The 22151-nt window shown below is 47.4% G+C and overlaps 1 protein-coding gene across 2 annotated transcripts in view; it reads left to right on the forward strand.

Annotated features, from left to right (window-relative positions):
• The window catches only part of FRMD6 (FERM domain containing 6), a 34506-nt gene extending 12968 nt beyond the window's left edge, over positions 1 to 21538 (forward strand). For both annotated transcript variants that reach the window (XM_078870324.1, XM_078870323.1), the window contains exons 4-15: positions 618 to 697; positions 1852 to 1928; positions 3346 to 3532; positions 4584 to 4739; positions 6337 to 6402; positions 11470 to 11541; positions 14187 to 14361; positions 15439 to 15704; positions 17482 to 17635; positions 18464 to 18601; positions 19213 to 19304; positions 19974 to 21538. In XM_078870324.1, the coding sequence (XP_078726450.1) occupies positions 618 to 697; positions 1852 to 1928; positions 3346 to 3532; positions 4584 to 4739; positions 6337 to 6402; positions 11470 to 11541; positions 14187 to 14361; positions 15439 to 15704; positions 17482 to 17635; positions 18464 to 18601; positions 19213 to 19304; positions 19974 to 20153 (1643 nt within the window). In that variant the 3' untranslated portion in view covers positions 20154 to 21538. The remainder of the gene's footprint in view (positions 1 to 617; positions 698 to 1851; positions 1929 to 3345; positions 3533 to 4583; positions 4740 to 6336; positions 6403 to 11469; positions 11542 to 14186; positions 14362 to 15438; positions 15705 to 17481; positions 17636 to 18463; positions 18602 to 19212; positions 19305 to 19973) is intronic.
• The last annotated feature ends 613 nt before the right edge of the window (positions 21539 to 22151 follow it).

Raw genomic sequence — 22151 nt, forward strand, 5'->3', positions numbered from 1 at the left:
ACTCCACTGCTGGATGAATGCCTTTGCATCCCTTGCGGGGGCATGGGAGAGGTTATTTTACCATACTTCACTGCACTGGTCAGTGCAGCTCGGTGAGGTCGGGGAGCCGGGCTTGTGAGCATCGAAGTAAAGCACAACGCCTGCTTGGCCCGTGAGTTGGTGAACAAATTTTCTGGCGATGCGTTTACCACCAGAAGTACCGTGTGTGCACAGTGGCCACTTGCTTTGTGAAACGAAACGCCTCTGATACGATTTGATGCGTTGGGGAGCGTGAGAGTGGCGTCGCATTGTCCTTGTATTTCCGCGCAAAGCATTAATATCCGAGCGGTAAAGCACCGGTTGAACGCGGGTACTACTATGAATGTGCCACCACTTTCAGGTCAATTCCTTGTACGTGGAAAGGTTCGGAAGACGCGTCATAAGGATAACGGGATTTTACACGGGTTGATTTGGGGGGGGGGCACAGATTATAGGAAGTCCAGTCAACACACGGGGCTGTCGCGTGCGTGCAATATGCTGCCCATAGCGTCCGTCGTGCAGAATGAAGCCGTGCTGCGTCGCGTTATCGGTTTGGGCAACTCGGCGCTTTCCGTCCACCCACCACCCTCTTTGTGCAGACAATGAACACATTTTCATGGACCTTGAGCAGAAGCTGACCAAGTACTGCCCCAAGGAGTGGAAGAAAGAAGCCAGCAGGGTGAGCACACACTCACCCACCCAGCGCGCTGACAGCGCCACAATGGCTTTCACTTCAAAAGGCTGGGGAAGAGAGGGAGGGAGAGAGAGAGAAAACAGAAACAGCCAGAGGAAAGAAAAAAAAACACAGTAGAAAAAGAGCTTTGAGCACCCGACTGAATGAGCACCCACCCCCACCTCGCCGAAGTAGGTAAATAAAAAAATAAATTAGCATTAAAAAACATCCCTGCTGCGTGACCAAAATGCAACTGGTCATTGAGTTTTAAAAGCATTACACTTGGGCCGTGATTAATTGGATGCTGATGTTCGTTGTGGAAGTGACAGCGGCTGTGTGTGTGTGTGTTCGAGTGTGCGTGGCGAGTGGTAGTGCAGTGGTTAGTGCAGTTCGTTGCGAACCCTGTGGGCTGTGTTTGATTTCCCACCCACGACCAACACCAGTGACAATTATCTGAACTGGACCTGGGCTTCTCTGAGGTTGAATCGGCCTTAAATGTGTGCCTGGTGTCGTGTGAAAACATCAGAACTGGGGAGACAAAGGCGGCTGGGTGTGGTGTTGGCCTCTCACCACCTCGTGTGCCATGCTATGCCTTCATAGAGGCTCTCTTACAGCACTTGCCCCAACAGTCTTTTCAATGTTACAAGGTGGATCTTTGTTTTAAATGACGACCTGGTTGAGTGTGTAAAATATCACCAATGGGGAGACAAAGGTGGCTGAGTGTGATGTTGACCACACTCCCTGCATTATGTACTGTGTATGGATGATATTGGTCGCGAAAGCCTAAGTGTTAAAATCACTTGCCCTGCCAGTACGTCATGGCTATGAATATAATGAGTAATAATGTACAGCCCCACTGTTGGATGAATCCCTCCCCACACTGTCTCAGTCATGGTTTGACCATACTTCACTCTGGTGGGTGGGAGTTGAAGAGGGAGGACCCAGAACTGGTTTAGGTATTGCTTGCCTCTGATGTTGGCTGTGGCTGAGAATCGAACTCAAGTTAAGCAGGTTCAGAGCTGAGTGGGCAAACCACGGTGCCACCACTCCCCCCCCACCCATAACGGCTATTTGGAGGTCTTTGTTAGTGAGTGAGTGAGTGGTGGGTGAGGGGCTCTTGTCTTGCCCACGCTGTTTGAAACCGCCTCTCTTCTTTGCAGGGGATTGACCACTTTGGGCCGCCCTTCAACATTCACTTCCGAGTGCAATATTACGTTGAGAACGGAAAGCTGATCAGGTAACTTTGGCTTTGTGAGTCTCCATCTGTGAGGTTGTCCAGTCTATCGTCGCTAACCTTAAAGGCCTCCCCAAGTCGTCGCCATCTCTCGTGGTCCTGCGATGCAACAATTCATCCCAGCTGCTGCTGCTGGACATGAACTGATCTCATTGCTCCATCTCTTCCGTGGTCATCTTCTCGGACATGTTCCCCACTCTTTGCTTGCCAATCTGTATGCGTATTTCGAACACAGACAATCGGCCATCTTTACAAAGGATTCTTGTTGTCTAGAAGGGCTAAGAATCTGAAAATTGCCATTAAATGTCGTCCATGCAGTGCTTGCAATGAAACAATTTAGAGGATGTAATCGCAAACGTTGAATTGTGACTATGTCAAATTGCCATGGGGGTCGCTGGATTCATAGTGCAGTGCGATGATTACTGCACCCAATTTTGAGTAAACTGATTGACACATGGACTGCATTATTTACTTGTGCTTGTGTATAATTACTCTGGTTCTTTCGGTAAAGTCACGTAGGTATAAAATAAATACCTACGTGACATTACCGAAAGAACCAAAGAGTATGGATTCCTGCAGTCACGAAAGCTTCAAATCAAGATTGTGTATCATTGCCAATGCTGTCCCTTAATTTAATACAACATAATCTCTAGGCGAGTTTGTGGAGAATATGAACGTATAAATATAAAAATCAAATATATAATGCCGCCTCCTCATGTTTGCACGTAGTCTTATGGGAGTGCATCTTAATTATCAGCGGCGATGTAGGTGGAGGTGTGTAATTGTGTGACATTACTATTGCGGAGGTGTTTGCGCTTTCTGTTGTTGAGTAGACTTGCTAATGACTGGTACCATTGGTGTTAAGATCGGCCTCTGTGAAGGAAGGAGGGATGCTACTAGGCAGTTGGAGGCAGTCGCCCTCCAGCAACAATGGAGGGCAGAGAAGCAACGCTCACAACAACGAGTCGAGCACCGGGCGGCTAAAGCACAGAAAATTGGCGCAGTTGAGGGCACAGTTGGGGCACCTGCCAGTTATTTCATTCAGTCAACTAATGGCACCTGGGTCTGTCCCGTGATCTGCCAGCTGGCATTCGACATTTCACGTGGCTTTGCTATATGCCAGGCACATAGCCTGGCATAAGCGCCGTGGAGACGTCATCGCCACTTGTTGACGAATGGCGGTTGTTGTTGTTATTGCTGTTGAACAGCTCTCTGCCATGTCTTCAGGTTGTGCTGTGCCTTGTTTGGAATTACGTTTGACGTTTCGCTCCAGGCGGTGGAAGCTTCTTTAGGAACTCTTTTCAGAGTAAGAAAGCTGCCAGCGTGCAGAGCTGCACGCGGACACATTGTGTACTCACGACCTGTGTGTGTGTGTGTCTGCGTGTTGCTTGGGTGGCTGTGCTCGGCGGTGCATGCGCAGTGACAGGGTGGCACGCTTCTACTACTACAACCACCTGAAGAGCCAGGTGCTGAGCTCGCAGTGCGCCCTACGGGAGGAGGCGTACTTCCTACTCGCGGCGCACGCCCTGCAGGCCGACCTGGGGGACTTCCGGCCTTCCAGGCACCAGGGCCGCTACTTCCATCCAGAGGCCTACTTCCCAGCATGGGTAGGTGCTTGGTGCTCTTCTGCTGGCTCGCGTCCACACACAGTCAGTTCCGCCCATTGTGAACAATACACGGTCGGTTTTTGCCGTGTCGGGCAAGGTCTACGACCGTTGTGGTGGAGTCCTTTCATCAAGTGTTTATAGGAATTCAGATGCAACCCAAACAGCCGAGCACCGGTCATGATATTGCTGGATGGATCAGGCTGCGTTTTCAGGGACGTCTGATTTACATCTAAAGCTTTGTTATTTCTGAAGTCGCTTAATTAGACCGCTTTATCCACATTAGGGATACAGAGGGGAATAAAACTGCAATTTTCAAATCGAAGATCTAAATTATTTGGAAGACCACATTTTACTGTGACGGGTCATTGGTGACTGGGCTGAGCCCATAAACTCAGCTACACTTTGAGACACGGTTTCATTGTAGGTGGCTGTAATTTGTATTTGTTGTAATGTTCTGACCCGCCCCGACTGGACTTCTGTGAAATAGAGCTTTAGAGCTCATTAAATCCCTCCAGGATACATCAATATTCTGATTCTGCATTTGAACCTTGGATCTCGGTGGTGCTATCTCAGCGCTTTGTTTTAGCCTAACGAGCAACCTGGACTTTACTAGGAGCTGCGTTTTTGAGGCTCAACTTAAACCCGAATTTGAACCCAGGTTGTCAGCATTGCCAGTTCAGCACTGTGACCCCCTCAGCCACGCAGCCACTTTGGCTGCACCACAGTAAGTGGTGCTACGACGGGATCTGCGTGCTCATCTCGAGGTGCGGCGTAAGTGCCGTGCTGTTCCCCTGACCCTCTCGGGCAGGCGAGTGCCGTGTTGTCCCCTGACCCTCTCGGGCAGGCGAGTGCCGTGCTGTTCCCCTGACCCTCTCGGGCAGGCGAGTGCCGTGCTGTTCCCCTGACCCTCTTGGGCAGGCGAGTGCCGTGCTGTTCCCCTGACCCTCTCGGGCAGGCGAGTGCCGTGCTGTTCCCCTGACCCTCTCGGGCCGGCGAGTGCCGTGCTGTCCCCTTGACTGACCCACTCGGCTCCGCACCCTCCCTTTCGTAGGTCATCAAGAAGCGCGGCGGCGACTACATCGTGAGGCACGTGCCAGCCATGCACCAGGACCAGGCCGGAATGTCTGCCAACGAGAGCCAGCTCTGCTACATCCGCGAGGCGGCGAGGCTCGAGGATGTGCCCGTGCACTTCTATGCCCTCTTCAAGGTTGGTCATTGCTGTGCCTGTGTATCTGCCTGCTTGTTTGTTTGTGTTAGTTGTGAGGAGTGCTAGTGCAGCGGTTGACGCGCTGCGCTACGAACCCAGCGACCCCAGTTCTATTCCCACTCATAGGCCAACACCTGTGACGATTTTCTGAACCGGTCCTGGGCCTTCCCTAGGCCAATTCAGCCTCAAATTAATGCCTGGTGTGGTGTGTAAACATCGCTACTGGGGAGAAAAAGAAGGCCAGGCGTGGTTCTGGCCATCCCACCCCCTCATGTGCTGTGCCAGCCTTCATAAGGTGCTAGCTAAACCACACTTGTGCTTTTCCGGCCTTCATAAGGTGCTAGCTAAACCACACTTGTGCTTTGCCGGCCTTCATAAGGTGCTAGCTAAACCACACTTGTGCTGTGCCGGCCTTCATAAGGTGCTAGCTAAACCACACTTGTGCTGTGCCGGCCTTCATAAGGTGCTAGCTAAACCACACTTGTGCTGTGCCGGCCTTCATAAGGTGCCAGCTAAACCACACTTGTGCTGTGCCGGCCTTCATAAGGTGCTAGCTAAACCACACTTGCCCCGAAAGTCTATTCAGGCTAGACGGGGAAATGTGTTTGTGTTTTTCTGGTGCTTCGTCTGTTTATGTGTCTGCCTGCCTCTATTTGCATATTTGCACTTTTTGCTTGTCATTGCTGCGTGTGGGATTTCTGCCTAGCTGCTTGTTTGTGTATGGGTCTCCCTGTGTCTGAATGTTGGTCAATATTTTTGCCTCTGCATTTGGCCGGCTGACTGTCGTGTGTCATCCACTTCTGTTTGTCTGTTGTGTTGTTTTTTTGTGTCCTGCCTGTCTTCTTGTCTGCCTACCCTTTAGTTTGTGTGCCTGTTTCTTATAGGTGCTCGCTAACAGCACTTGCTCTTACAGTCTGTTGAGGCTATACGGGGGTCTTTTGTGTCTATCTGTTCGCCATCAGTAGTTGACCTGTCAAGTCACACGTATCCATGTATATGCTTGCGCTTCCCCAATGTCCACAATCTTAGTTGACCTCACGTTTGAATGCGTTTTTTCGGCAATTATTTTCAAACTTGCACTACGGAAGACTAAAGCGTTGTGAATAAATATTCACTATTCTTGGTTCTTTCGGTAAAGTCACGTAGAAGTGAAAAACATATCTATATCTTGTTTTATATGTTTATTATTTTATTATTTTATTATTTCACTTCTACGTGACTTTACCGAAATAACCAAGAATATGAATCTCTGCAGTCACGAAAGCTTTACATTTTAATTCACTGTTCAGATTTTCAGTGATGTTGGTGCTCCATTTTGTTTCAAGATGGATTCCATTCATGTGTTGTCGATTTTAATACAGTGACGTCATATTAATTAATACCATATGTTGTAATGTGTTGTGTATTCTCATTCTGGAGCGATCGTTCAGCTGATGTGGTGTGAAAACATCACCACTGGGAGACAAAGGTGGCCGGGCATGGCATTGGCCACCCACCCCCTCGTGTGCGCCATGCCAGCCTTCATAGGTGCCCGCTAACAGCACTTGCCCGAACAATCTGCTGAAGGCTACACTTTGTCTTTGTCTCATTCCACCAGGAGAAGAAAGACGATGAACCCACATTGCTGTTAGGATTGACTCTTAAAGGTCTCCAGATTTACCAGGTCAGTGCCTAACACAGCAGGTTCAACCCCTACCCAAACACTCAATTCAATGGAACCCCGAAAATAAAATCAACAAATCTTCAACACTGCGGTGAGGAACTTGGCTGCAGTGAAAACATTGAATAAACCTGGGCGGTTTTTTGTAATATTTTTTTTAAAAATCCATGGTGGTAGTTTATATAGTGCGAGGGTGTGTGGGCCCAGGGTGGTTGGATGGTCGAGAGTCTATGTAAAGTGAACCTCTATAATGTGCAATGAAAATATACGAAGTGGGGTCAGTGCAGGGGGCTAATGTATTTATCTCAGACATTCGCCTGCTCACCGGACACTGGCTTTGATTTTAGCAACAGCGGCGTGGAAAATGTGGAATTTATATTTTTCGTGGCTGTTTCTGGTTTAGATTTGGAGCGGTAAGGTCGGTTTATATAAACCCCGGATAACATTTCAAAAGAAATGTTAGTCATAAAAATATATATATACAGCACATACAGTGCGTTCACATGTTGGTCACATCCTGTTGTTTACGACCACTTTGGCAAAACGGTTGTGAGTTTTAAACCGTCTCTGGTGTTCTCACCAGTCTAGAGTTTCGTTGGGGCATGTCAGCATTCTTATGTTTACAGTTTGACTCTTTCATGTCTGGACCCCCACGGACAGCTGACTGCGTTCTCAGAGGCCTTTGTTTAGTCTTTCTGGAGAGTTCTTTTAGACCAAAGGTTGCTTTGTTGCGCCCACATTAACGAGTCTATAAATATGAATTTGTCGGTGAATATATTTTTGGGACGCGAGTCGCGTGCGTGTAGCCACGACGGCATGAGCCGATGGAATTTCTTTCGGGCCAGGCATTCCTCGCCTGCCTTGTGGAGCAACATGATATTCATCAATAATGCTTGGCATCGGTGTAAACAGCTCTATTTTCATCTTAAGGGATGAAATACCTTGGGTCTCTCCAATTGACAACGCAACGTGTGCCACGTTATAAAGGATGCTGTCTCAGCCAAGTGCAGTCCGTTCAGATTGATGCCAGATTAACCAATGCCGACTTGACGAATGGATTGGATTTCGTCCGTTTCTCCCGAACCTTTTGGGAAATGCTCATTGTGACCTCGTGCTGCTGTTCATTGGTCCAACTTCTATCACAGCAGCGTTTTCACGGGAGTCTTCAGTTATAACAATAATAAAAGGTCAAAAAGTAAAGATGCAGCCCTGCAATTGCTTTCTCAAGACACTGCTGACAGGGAGGGCCTCCAATAGATGGAACTTTAGAGAACCCCTCTAGAGAGTATTTGGCCTACTCCTCCACACTGGCTAGATATCTGCCGGTCCAACCAACTGTGGAGGACCCATTTTTACTGCTGGATGGACAAAGGCATCGGGGCGCGATTGGAGAAACTCGCCCCCCCCCCCCCCCCCATTGTTTCAACTGACGCGCCGGATGATGGGATCGAACTGGCAACCTCTGGATTGCTAGTCCAGTGCTCACCATTGCAACCATGGCAGCATAATAAGAATAATGATTAAAATGTCTGTTATTTACCCAGGAGAATCTCACTGAATCTCAATGAAAGTGTATTTTTTCATTTTTCTGAGGAGCCCTGCGCATTGTGGATATTTGTCCAATGCTGTTCATGAATGTTTGCCTGTTTGGCACGTGGGAGGACAGTTGAGCACCCAGAGAAATATCGCACACAAGGGGGTATCGCTCAAAAGATCTGCACAGATTGAAGCTATAATCCATTTCTGAAATGCCACCTCGCTATGAGACGTGGCCATATGTTCCTGGACTCTGCAGAGTCAATCACGAAGATCTCTATGGAGCGGCACCTGTCACCCGAAAAACAAATGCCAGGCGAACTGATTCGAGGATTTGTCAGTTATGTCTACAAATTATTATCCCCATTTATCACACTTTACTTACCATAGGATTAGGCTTACTAATTGTAATTCAGTCGGTTAAGGACGATTAGGCAATGAACCCGATCACCTGCGTTCAGTTTTAGTTTCATTTATTAGGATTTAGACTGTGAGCCATTCGGCTCTTGATTTGGGTTCAACCGCAACAAACAATAACATTACAAGAAACACCTAAAATTCATTGTACACAAATCTAAACATCACATACGTAAACAATAAAATCCTACAGAAAAAGCACAACCCGTCCATGCTGCGTACAAAAAATGCCACGGTCAACTAGAGCAGTGCTTTCCCTCTGGTCCAGTCTTCACTGGCCAGCGTGGTGACAACCCCCCGTCACCTACACAGCATGGGTAACCCTCCATCCACTATTTGGTTCATTAAGAGTTATAGCTTATTTTTACGATTGCTTTATAATTTGATTTTAAGTATCAGCTTCATTCTGTATATTTTTGATTAATAGAGCTCGATAGCTAATCGGATATCTGTTTAACAGGTAGGAGGCTTTCGTGACCAATATCATTCATAATAGAGGTTTTTTGTTTGTTTTGGGTTAGATCGCGTAAATATATAAATGTGTCGATAAAACCCGCCACCACCCGACACAGCAAACTAGTAAGGGTTATCACGTAAACAGAACATGCCAATTCGTCACTAGTACAGCACACTGGTGTGTTGCAGAGCCAAGCCACAACATTTACAATCTGAGTACGACGTTCTCCAAGATAACTAAAGATTCTGAATTAATCTAATTCAGTGAGATTTAATTGAGAGATTTAATTGGATTCCTGCAGGCCAAACTCCCCGCTCTTGGCAAGTTACATCTTACCTTTCCCCATATCTGCACGTTATTGGTCCCCCATGTGCAATTATGATGTCCTGGCAGCCTGAAATACATCAGCTCTGGTCATGAGTTATTTTGCCAAATGCCCATCGCTTGTGCGGCGGTGTCACCCCTGGCGCACCCAGCGAAACAATTTGGAGGGGGGGAATTGTTTCAACGGCAGTGCAGAGTCATTAATTTCAGGAAACGATATTGATTGCCTGTCAATTAAGTTTTCATTTTTATTTTGTTAAATGTTTCTAATAAGGCGTATACATCAAGAGTGATGCATTACTTATTTACAATTTATAACATTGCAGATTTCTAAAATGGTCAATGGCTTTACGATGGCTGTCAAAAAAATTGAGTTGTGGAGTCAAATGACCCCACTCCCTCTCCCCCCCCCGGGTACGCATCTGCTGTCGCCTTCATGCGAGTCTCGCAGTGCTCGTTTGTAAATGCACCTAGCTTGGCACAGGTCAATCTATGTGCATGGTGTTGGCCATACCACCCCTTCGTGCACCATCCTGGCCATTATGGGTGCTCGCTGACAACTTCCCCCAGCAGTCTGTTAAAGGCTACACGGGGCACATTTGTACTTGTTTTGTCCGTGTGTGCATGTTTGGGGAGTGGTGGTGCATCACTCGGTCATCTCAGTCAGTTAACCCATAACATCCGGGATTATTTGCCAGCGAGCCTTTGGTACAGCACATGGTCTCAACGTGCACCTCGCCTGGCAGACGTGCTGTGGGATGATGTCACCATCATTAGTGGTGAATGGTGGCTGCTGTTGGCTGTTGCTGTTAGTCACGTGTCACCAGGTGCTGCTGTTGCTCGAAATGATGGTGTAAAATATACAGTCCCTTTTCATCATACCTTCTGGCTAGAGATTGCACAATAATAAGTGGAACAAAAGGGTACAGCAATGAATGAATGAACTAATTAATACGCTTGTACACAAAAACCATGCCTTGACATTTTTTGTTATTAAAAACAACATATGAAACCTGTGGCTTGCTTATGAAAGGCAGGATTGCTAAACGATGCGCATACAATAAACAGAAACGTGAATTAAGGAACAGAATGGGCAGCTGTGCACCAACGTGAATAAGACAAATTCTCCACCACGACCACCCTGTTGCTGCCTCGCATCGAAACGATAGATGATGACGATGTTTCAGGCAATGGCCTTTCTTTAAAACAGCAAAGCCAGGGCGTAGACTGACCTACTTAGAATCGAGAATTGCACTTTATACTGTGGGACGCTGGGAAAAACTGGGACACTTATAATAGAATTGATGGATTCACTATTTTGAAATGGCATGAACATTGGTCTATATGAACATATGAAAATCAGAAAAAATATATATTTCATGCGACTGAAGAACTGCAATATGGAAAATCAGTTTTTAATTATTAAAATCTTACCATTTATACTTTCCTCAGGTTTGCTTGATAAGCAATGTCTACTAAATGGTAAACTGTTCATATGTGAATTCAAAGCTGCTCATTGGTCAACTTTCCCAACAATCCCCAGTTTTCTGAGGGCCTCAGTGTAAAATGCAAACTCCAACTAAAAGGTCAGTGCAACTCAATTCCCTATCTTAGCTCTGAAGTAAGGCCATTGTCAGAAATGTCAGCCTAATGCAGTATATATTAGGGGCACCACGGTGTCAACATGTTAACTACCTTGCATTGTATACAGAAGGCCGTGAGTTCAATCCCAACTCTGAAGCCTCTATATTTGGAGTATGCATACTCCCCCCATGGTCGCGTGGATTTTTCTCCAGGTCCACGTGATCAGCCACTCCATTGGGATATCATTTGTGGCCAGTTCGCTTCTGAAAAAGAGCTATATGGCTCAGTGGGCCTTACCTGGTAAAATAAAAATCGTTGAGTTGATTTTATATTTTAGGCACGTGATTAGTAGCCGCAGCCATAGTCAGAGGTACTGTATACTGGATGGGGTGTGTCAGGGGGCCGCTGCCACGGGCAGACCCGGCTGAAATTAATCCCTGGATATAAGGGAGCGTTAATGATGCATCGGATTTTTTAAAATATTTGTTCTTTCGGCAGTAGATACGATGAGACAACAGATACAATCTGGAGCTCATTTGTTTTGAATTCGATTTAAGAAAAAAAATGCATTATGGCTGGTTAAATTTGCATTGCAAATTTTCCCCCTGAACGATCGTAGATAAGGCAGTGCCTGTGTGCAGCCTTTTTACTTTGCCTATGAGATACTTTTTTTTACTTTTACATGTCAAAATGCCATAATGCTGTGTGTGCGGGATTGTAATTCGCGCGTGTGTGTGTGTGTGTCTGCACAGGGACTGAGTGCCGAGAGCCAGCAGCTTTTGTACGACTTCCCGTGGTCAAATGTTGGAAAACTCATATTCATGGTAAGGAGTGACCGGTCGATGCCAGCGTGATTCATTAATTCGTTTATAGCAGCAGTGGTGGTGCTGGTCTCTTGGAAGCCCGAAGGAGATTTTATGTTTGAAACACGAGTGAGATGAGAGACAGTTGGTAGCCAAGAAAAATACATTGTTATGACAAGAGATGTAGATAACAGTGATGTAGTGAAACGAGAGAAGATATGTAGACGAGATATGTGTAGATGAAAGGTGTAAAATATCTAAATGTAGTCTTAAATTTGGACATAGATGACTGAAGAGTGAAACAGACCGCATAGATAGGAGAGATTGTTACGAGATGGAGTGATAGAAGATGGTAAGAGAACATGGACATACATGGCCTTGGTGGAGGTCGTCTAATATCTATTTGGCCCTTGAGCTGCTTGGGAGCCTTCAGCGTTAACTAAAACTAAAACAGTTTTTATTTTACCAGGTAAGGCTCACTGAGCTATATAGCTCTTTTTCAGAAGCGACCTGGCCACAAATGATAGCTCAACGAAGTGGCTTATCACGTGGAAATTTATAGCAGCCGAACGAATACTCTTAAATGCACGTTTCTAAATGTGGAGGGGAAAACCGGAGGACCCGGAGAAAATTGAACGCCACCACGGGGAGAACATGCAAATTCCAAATACACAACAGGCGTCAGGGTCGGGATCGAACCCACGACCTCCTGTGTATACCAGGCAAAGTAGTTTCCATCTTGATCGGTGCTTCCACTGACTCATGGCTTCTGCCACAAAGTGCCAAGCGGTGTTTTTTTTTAACCAAACTACAATATATAATTCCACGGCAACGATGCAGATATTTTCTCCGGCGTAGTTAAAAGTGCTTCCTTTAAAACTATTAGTGACCTCGAGAGTGATTGCTTGTGCCGTATATATTAATTGAGGGTTGTTCCCCCACCATCCCCCCCCCATTCAACCCAGTGGTTTCACTTTCCCGTCGCTTAATGCCTGCCCGAGTTGGGCCTGTCTCAAATTCAAGGCTCCCTTTTCTGAAAGTAGTCTCAGGTCTCCACATACCCACGCTAATTTTCATTGTGCCTTGTGCTCGTTCAATTGCAGCCACCGCTGCCTTGTACGACTGGAGCAGTCCCCCCCCACCTCCCCCCTGAATCCAAGGCATCAATCACCATCGCGCGAAGAAATACTGCGCACTTCCCGAAAGCAATAACCTGCACCGCTGTGCGCACACAACAACTGCGCAAAATAGTCTCCTTTTCAAGAGAGACCTGTGCTTAGATAAAATATTGTGGAGCCAAGTGGATGAATTGGGTAACCGCGTTTGGTAACTAAATACCCACAAATTGTATAACTCGACCTGTGTTAATTTCTGCAGCATATACAGTATATATATAAAATATGCACACATGTTGGCTGAAATGTATTTTAAATTAATAAATCATAAATCCAGTTTAATAATGAAAACATAACAAGCCAGACAAAACAATACCCTCAGTTTAACACTATTCTGGCAAATCGCCCGATGATGCTGGATGTAATTACCAGCGTAAATGTGAATGTTGTGGATTCACTCTTCAAACACACCGGTGGGCTGAAGTAGTAACTAATTGGCGTTTTGTTTACGTGACAAATCCCTCACTGATTGGCCGTGTGGTGGAGGGTCTCGACACATTTATACTTACGCGATCTAACCCAAAAACCTTTATTATGAAAACAATACCCTCTCCATTGTGAGCACCTTTCCTTAAATGATTTTGACTTACATTTTCACCTTAAATAAGTTGGGCTGTTCATCTTACCATTTATTATTTTCATGACACTCTGAAATTACTGTGTACGCTGCATTTGCTTGTGCATGCATAACAAATTTATCAGAGCAGAAGTCCTTGTCATTTTAATTTCCCTTCGAGACAATGAGGTTACAAACAGGCTTTGGCTTGAGTGGGCGCAGATCAAACGGGTTAAGCAATGCTATCTCTGGATGGCACCGCAAGGTACAACGGTTGTCCTAACCAGTTTTACTGCCATGGCTTACGGTCCGAGATCTAAAGCCTCACTTGACTTCCTTGCATAAGCAATTCTCCACTGCTAAGGGCTACATCCAAATCAATTAATTGTTTTATGTTTGGTATTGAGGAACCCGCGGGTGGAGTCCGTCGCCAACCCTGAGTTCAATTCCTGACCACGGCTCTAACATCAGTGGCAAGTTACATCCGAATCGGTCCTGTTCTCCTCGCTCCCTTCTTACACCAACCCACATTGATCAGCGTGGTTAAGTATGGTTAGTAAAATTCCCATAACCGACATGGGGATCAGGAGGCCTTCATCCATTTGGTCGCTTGAGAGTGACCGGAAATTATTTTAATTTCATCGAGAAATCATTTCTGAAAAACGCAAAAGTGATCTCTCTCCTACTTGGGTAAGTTGTTTTTAAGTGACTGCGGAAACAAGCGTGTGGTTTTATAATCACATGACCATCCCCTTACACGACGTGGCCCTCCGCTTGGTGATAGCGGTTTCTTTTTACTGGCAGTGCCATTTCAGGATGTACAATGGGGATTGCGACAACTTGGAGGAGGGGGGGGGGAAGCCTTCAACAGCAGTGGATGGATCATGGCTGACATTGATGATGATAATGACGATCGTGCTCGTGCTGGTGCACAGGGGAAGAAGTTTGAGATGGAGCCGGACGGACTGCCCTCGGCCCGGAAGCTCGTGTTCTACACGGGGTCGCCGCTGCGCTCGCGTCACCTCCTGCTGCTTCTCAGCACCAGCCACCGCCTCTTCATGACCGTGCAGCCGCTGCTCAGACATCTGCGGCGCCTCGAGGACTCCGAGGGTGAGTCCAGAGTTTGCGCGCCCTAAACGAACGCTTCCAGTCGTCGCGTAGATGTTTGGCAGGCCGGTCTGCCTATAGACTTACTTAGCACCCCCAGTTAGCACGTTTGGCTACGTGCGGTGCGAAAGCTGATGACCATACATTAATACGCACTTTACAACTCAAAATAATCGTTCGCATCGTTGTGAAGAGTATAAATAACAAAGTAATAAGCAGACAATTTGTCTCCTTCATATTTCTGTCTCTCTACATAAATCAAAGTCTTACTCAATCCGTCAGACGCACAGCCTTCTGGGAGTGCATAGTTTCACCAGCATCGTATTGAGACGTCCAAACTCTGGACCAGTTTTGACAACAGTGTCTCATCAGCAGAGTCAGGCTGGCTTGAAATCAATGCTCGTGGACTGCCGATCTCACGGGCAATGACCATCTGTTTATGATATGGAGCCCAAGAGTAGACCATTGGTTGGCAACAAAGATGGAACCTGTCAACCATTGTTAACTCTCCAAATATTTTAATTGGACCCCACCTTGGCACCAGTAACACATTTTTCAAAATTCAAATGAATATTTCGCACCACACGTAGCCAACCGTGCTAATCGGAGGTGTGGGAGTATATTGGTTGAATATGTTTCAGCCGATATTCACCACGAATTCGAATAAACAAAATTTAAAGGCTAAAATGTGCTTGATTCTGCTCCCTTGTTTGTCCACTACATTTTAAGCTATTCGTACGCCGTCTGAAAGTAATAATCTTTAGTTCATATAAAATGCATTAATTTTGGGTGCCAGTGGTGACTAATCATAGGTGCCTGGCTCTCTCTTATGGAGGACCTTCCGCCAGCAGTGACATGAACGAATAACTGCAGGGCTGCACCTTTTACCTTTTTTCACCCTCCTTCCCTCCCCCACCTACACGGGCTTCCGCACCTTAACGATACATTTATATCTATACACACATACGTACACATGCAAACACCGATATATACACACCAGCCGTGCACCGCTGGTGGGCGCATCAACGACGTTTCGTTTGTCCCCCATTCAATCTCCCCCCGCCCGCGCTCACCGCTCAGCGCAAAAGCGATACCGCGAATCCTACATCAGCGACGCCCTGGAGATGGAGCTGGAGCGGCTGGGATCGAGGGCCAGGAGCAGCGGCGAGAGCAGCGGCGAGAGCAGCGGCGGCACCATCAGCGGCGGCGGCAGCGTCGTCGCGGGCGGCATCGCGGCCGGACGGGCCGGCGCTGGCTCCTTCAGCAGCGTGGGCAGCACCAACACGTCGGGCATCGAGTCGGACGCCAAAACGCAGCCGGGGAAGGAGCCCTGCTCGCGTTTCCCGGTGAGCGACGTTTCGATCTCTCGTTGAAAGCGAACCTTCCTTCGCCGTTTCTAAACTTTTTGCGCGAAGTCGTCGTCATTACCGCGAGGCGACACGAGGCTTTCTAGAGCGCCTCCGATTGGCATGGAAGGCTACGTGCGTTGTCGTCGTCATCGTCGGGCACGATCCGTCTCCTGTTGGATGAAGGCCTTTTCAAGCGGCGACATCCATCATGGTGCTGTGACTCAACAATCCACTCGGCACCTGCAAACGACCTGATCTTGTCGCTCAACTCTTGGTGGTGAACGCCCCCTTGGGTGCGTTCCTTCCTTTGGCTGCCAGTCAATTGTTTTGCCCGCTCATCGGCCATCATCCCTTCTGGAGATGTATCCTGCCCAGGCCCACTTAAGACTGGAGTTTGAATTATGTCACTAACCTATGTACGTTTTCAAATCCTTGTATTCATCTTTCTGTCCCTCAATGTAATCATACGTCTCTCCACGCCCATTTGCGCACTTTTTAACTTCTGTTCCTTATGCTTTGTTGAAATATCTGTACTGCATTAATTTTACCAGTGAAACTCCAATTTTGGGCCCTCAACTTAATTCTTTCTTGAGAATAAAAATATTTATTTTCACACAACTTGTTCTGAAGTCACTTTAAATCGCCACTGCATCCATACTGTAGGTACACCGTTTGTATGCCTTGAAAACAAAGTTCATCATTTGGCAATTGAACCAAAATCAACGCTGTGTGAGATGGAATATGTTTAAGTAAGTGAAACCCAACTTCACTATGTTTTATCGTGGAATTATTGACTCCAAAAACAAATAACTCGCTACACTTGAAACTGCAGTTTCATCACAGGTGGCTGAAACCCGGGTTTGAACCCAGGGTCTTAGCAGTGGCTCTGTCACGTGGTATTAGTCTACTGAGCCACTGGCTACTTCACCTATGCTGTCAATATCAAGTAACTTTGACATCCTAGAATTCCGGGGTATTGCTGTATTGCAATTGTAACCATTGCTGAGCAGTGAAGAGGCAGTAGAATTATACTTAAGTACTGGGGAACACCTTAATCTCCAGTCACGTGGGCATGCCTGTAATCCAAATTGCATTGACGTTGTAAATAGCGCACCTGGGACTGCTTTTGGCCTTGTTTTACAAGCACGATTTAAAAAAAAAAACATAGGTGCCATCGTCGTGAACACAGTTTTGTCACAGAGATAGTGGAGAGAGCAGGCAGAGAAATGGGCAGACTTGAGGATTAATTGACGAGCAGCGCCTCACTGCTATCTGTGAGTCACACAGCAGGAGACATTGAGCAACTCTCAGGGTGTACAAAAGGTACATGGGTGAGACAAGACATCGTCCATCCATTGTGGCGACAACTGCAGGCACGGCCACAGTCGTCGCGAGATGCTACCAAACACACAACTGGGCGATTAGTTTTAACTACATTTGAAGCTGCATAAAGGCACACTCCCCTTAGGAGCAAGGTCGTGTGTGCTTATAACCAAAGTGCGCTGACGTCATAAGTTGCCTTATGCCTTCTCCCCCACCACCAGTATAATAGAAGGTGTTGTTGCTTATATCAGAACTGTGCTTATATAATTACCTGCAGCGATATTTAAATCGACGTGGCTGCTGCACGTCCGTTGCCTTTGGCCTGCCTCGCGACCACTGCCCGCGATCGAAGCTCATTTGCGGCTGCTAACTGTTGCCTTTTCCACTTTGTTTGCCCTGGCGATCTTGACTCCCCCCCCCATCCACCCCACCCCGCCCCGCCCCGCCTCAGCGGAGTCCCGGCTCGGAGAGGATGTCATGCGTCTCCGCCGGGCGCAAGGGGCCCCTGCAGGCGTGCAGCTCGGTGGACAGCCACAGCAGCTCGCACACGTCCGGCGTCGGGAGTGCCGGGCAAGAGCACCCCGAGGGCGACTCTCCTCTCCACGGTGAGGGCCTCCGTTTCGTCCCCGCCACCCACCCGCCCGCCCGCCCGCCCAACGTGTTCTTCTTAAACTGTGGTGGAGCACTCGACTCGTGAACGGAAAGTCCGAAAGGTTCAATCTCTGCACCGACGGTCGATTTAGTCTCACATGGGGTTGTAGGTTTCGAATCCCAGTTCGGTGCGATTTGCGCAGCTCTGTGGCTTATGAAATGGCACCCACTTTGTGGGAAGTGAACGGTTGGTTGGTGTCATGTGGAGGGACTGGCGCTGGCGCTGAATGTGTAATTGTCTATCACTGGCTCGGGGTACCGCCGGTTGGGCTGACCACTGTCCAATGCTCATTGAAGTTTGGAGATCCTTTGGCTTGGCAGTTATCGTGGGGAAAGCATTCACTCAAATTTGAGGTAGTTTTCAAATTGGGAATGTGTTTCAATAGGAGACAAGGTGCTAAATCATTAGAATGGTGTTGCGATGCTGAGTATTAGTGACTGTTTTGGACTTTTGCATACAGAGTGAGGGCTCGGTGAGGAAAAAGAGGAACAAACCTCACAATGACATCACCTGTGTACAACAAATATGTCTTTTCGGCCTAAGCGATGACATCACACACCATGGGCGCATCTCGCAGTGACTTCATTATTTGTGACGTCATTTCACGACGTTACTCAATGCACCACGCGACATCGTCTTTGAGTGCGTCTCGGTCTGCCCCTGCTTCGCCGACTCTTGAGTGGGCATTCCACGAGGAGTTTTTGTGGCCCACCTGATCTGTCGTGACCCCCTGACCTGTCGTGACCCCCTGACCTGCCCCTTTGTCCTCCCGCTCGTCCAGAAGTGGAGATGCTGGTGGACGATCCCAGCGACTTGGTGTTCCTCCAGCGAGCGGACAGCACGGATGACTCCATCTCCTCCACCTACATCTACGTGACCCAGGAGGACCTGGAGACTCCCTGTGTTAACACGCACGCCGGTAAAGACGAATGTACATGCACGCCCACAGTTTATTCCTACTGCGCTATTGGCCAATCATGCCATGAGACAAAGAATCAGTTTGTAAATCGCTCACAGCTGTGCATCAGCCACCGTTGGAGAAACAGCCAGTGGAAGCAGATGGTATAGAACTGCTTCTGAGATCTATTCAAGTGGCCTCTGTTCGGCACACACTTAGGGGGTGCTGCACTTTCACATTTGCTGCGCAGACATGTTTGCTGAATGACTCTCTTAATTATTTTAACTTCTCACAACTGAACATTAGCCTTGTTGAGAAAATGTTTTTTCTTTTATAATGATTTTTTGTACACAATTGTAACCGGGCTGAGACCATCCACTCACTTCACTCGAAAACCTTGGTTTAATCACGGCGCCCCTGAAAAGAACTGAATTTGAACCCAGTTCTCAGCAGTGGCCGGCTCAGAGCGCTTGCTATTACTCTTCAGCATCGCCGCTTTATCTGCTCCACCAGTGCAAAGCATGAATTCTAGTGAAATGTCAGGTAGGTATAGGGTTTTTATTTTTTACATGGTTGGTGACCGTAAAATACATCAGAATTTATTATTACTAATATATCATGTTTTATTGTAGGGCTGGTGGTAAAGATGTTGAGTTGTGGCTTATCAGAGTCTCCGGATTTACTGCAAGGCAGCCCAGGCATAACGTCCTCGCACAAAGGGCAGGTACGTTCTCTCCTCCACTGCACCGAGACCTCACGGAAATGAGCAACGTGAACACCGAGTGTGGCCTCATTTTTCAGTGGCATGGAGCGTGCACGCATGTATATTTTCACGGCAATTCCATTTCCTGCCATACATCTTCGCTTGTCATTCGATTATTTTCTGCATGACATTTCTGCATGCCTCATTTCTTATTGGTTTGAAAAGAGCTGCACTTAACGGGGTTTTTTTTTTTTGAGAAGCAATCTTGCACATTTCTTGCTGAGCCGCAAGCATTCCAGCGAGCCTTACGCACACCCCAACTTCGTCACGACAGCCTTTTCAAGCCCGGGACCACACTGCTACCACTCCGGGATTGAAATGGGAAGGAACACAGGGTGGCCACACCAATCAGTTGTTGCCTGGTGAAGGCATTGGGCAGTTTGCCAGCATATCCAGAAGCATATTCACCAAACTTTAGTTTTCAAACCGAAGGAGCACAAGACTTGCATTTTAGGTGAGATTTACATGGTTTGACGGACACGGATTGTATTTTGGCGACACGTCACCTGTTTGTGCGCTTGATCGAGTCCTTACAATTGCTGTGCGCCCATTGACTGTGCACCCAATCTTCTCTCGACTGTCCGTGACGGGCGGGCGTGGGGGGGGCTGGCGGGGGTGATCTCGGGCCAGGCTGCGCTGAAGGCCCAGAGTCCAAAGACGGGACGGTGCCCTCGCCCGGCGTTCGGAGCGAAGACGTCAAAACTGCCGGAGACTTCCTTCCCAGTGGGGCGACCCTGGCCCGCAGTCTCCGCGTCGTCTGCCGCCATGGCCTTGCTGGACGACGAGTCTCTGCCCGAGTTTGTGGTTTGACCCGTGGAGCTACATCCCCTCCCCCCAGCCCCCTTGGCTTCGAACCGTGGCTTCCACGTCTATACATACATATATTACGTCGTCCTCGCGCCAAGCAATGCCTTGACTTTTTTCGAACCTCGTCAAAGAACGAAGGTGGGCGACCGGCAAGCTCGCGCAAAGGGACAACCGCGGCATCGCTGCGATTGCCGGTGAATCGCCATAAAATCTTCGCCACAAAAGATTGCCAACACCACCGCCGCATGGCCTGCTTCTATATGATGGGTGCCTTAGGAGTTGTTCTTTTTGCATATATATATGTGAGTTAGCAGATGGCGCTTATTTTTACATAACTTGTATTATAATATGCCCGCAATGGTTGTAGTTGGAAGGGGTTCATGAGAAAGTGGTATACATAGATGAGAGGAAGACCAAATGTGGGCAGCGTTGGCTTCAGTGCAGGCCATTTGAAAGTCAAGCCTAGCATTCATCGTCAAAGTCGTTTGTGGTCAGCATGGCCCTTGTTTTGACGCTCTTACCTCTCTTTGTTCTGCAATGTAATCCGACAAATACGGCCGCTTGTCTGGTATTCCCCCAATGGGGCGTCCCTCTTGCAGAGTTCACCGGGGTTAAGAGAGCCGCCTAATCCAGGAACCACAGGGCGGGACACCAATCCATTATGGTGCGGCGAAGGCATTGGGCAGGTGTGAAGTGTATCCAGTAGCAATGGCAGGGAATTATTTTCTAAAGCAAACAAACGCAAAAGCGTACACGTGGCGAAGAGGCATTGAGGTGTACATGGAAACGATTTGGATGCTTGTGCGCTTGACCGACCGAGTCTCTGAAATTATCTTGCGCCCGTTGACTAACCCGTGCACGTCCGGTGCTGCTTCCGTGCTCAAGCCGAGCGTTGGCGAAACGTCAAATGTTGCGCGCCATGTGCATAATTTACCTCCTCCCGCGCATATTTCCATGGCAGCGTCATAACAGGGCATATGCAATCAATTATGCTTCCATTCTAAAACAATGCCAAGTGTGTATTCTGTTGAGAAAATCATGACAGATTGTAGGGAAGGGGAAATAATTGCTCTTCGAGGAAGCTCTCTAAACTAATAATGAAAAAAAAATGTTATTTCATCCATAGTTTGCAAAAATCTACAGAGAAAACAGCCCTTTAAAATGTGCCACTCCACTGTGTGGAGGCTTGCTCAATTTGTAAAATTAATGGCAGCGTAGACGTAATATGTGTAGATGTAACATGTGTAGACGTAACATGTGTAGATGTAACATGTGTAGACGTAACATGTGTAGACGTACCATGTGTAGATGTAACATGTGTAGACGTAACATGTGTAGACGTAACATGTGTAGATGTAACATGTGTAGATGTAACGTGTGTAGACGTACCATGTGTAGATGTAACGTGTGTAGACGTAACATGTGTAGACGTACCATGTGTAGACGTAACGTGTGTAGACGTAACATGTGTAGACGTAACGTGTGTAGACGTAACATGTGTAGACGTAACATGTGTAGATGTAACGTGTGTAGACGTAACATGTGTAGACGTACCATGTGTAGACGTAACGTGTGTAGACGTAACATGTGTAGACGTAACGTGTGTAGACGTAACATGTGTAGACGTAACATGTGTAGACGTAACATGTGTAGACGTAACATGTGTAGACGTAACATGTGTAGACGTAACATGTGTAGACTTAACCTGTGTAGATGTAACATATGCACCAACGCATCCCCGACAGTGTCCCATTCGTTTTTATGTTTTTTTACTTGAAAATGCCACCGATAGCCATGAGCGAGCCCTCTTCGTATTCTATATTATTATTATATATTGCGCCACGGCTTCAGTAATTACATCAGCGGGCGTGAAACCGAATCGGTTTTTGAAAAACTGCTCCAATTATTAACCAGAGGGCGGCAGCAGCAGCGGCAGCACGAAGGCACCACCGGAGCATCGAATCTTTTAAGTGGGGCTCATGGGGGGTCAACAGGGGTCAT

The sequence above is a fragment of the Lampetra fluviatilis genome, chromosome 30 (genome assembly GCF_964198595.1).
Source record: "Lampetra fluviatilis chromosome 30, kcLamFluv1.1, whole genome shotgun sequence".
Lineage (NCBI taxonomy): Eukaryota > Metazoa > Chordata > Hyperoartia > Petromyzontiformes > Petromyzontidae > Lampetra > Lampetra fluviatilis.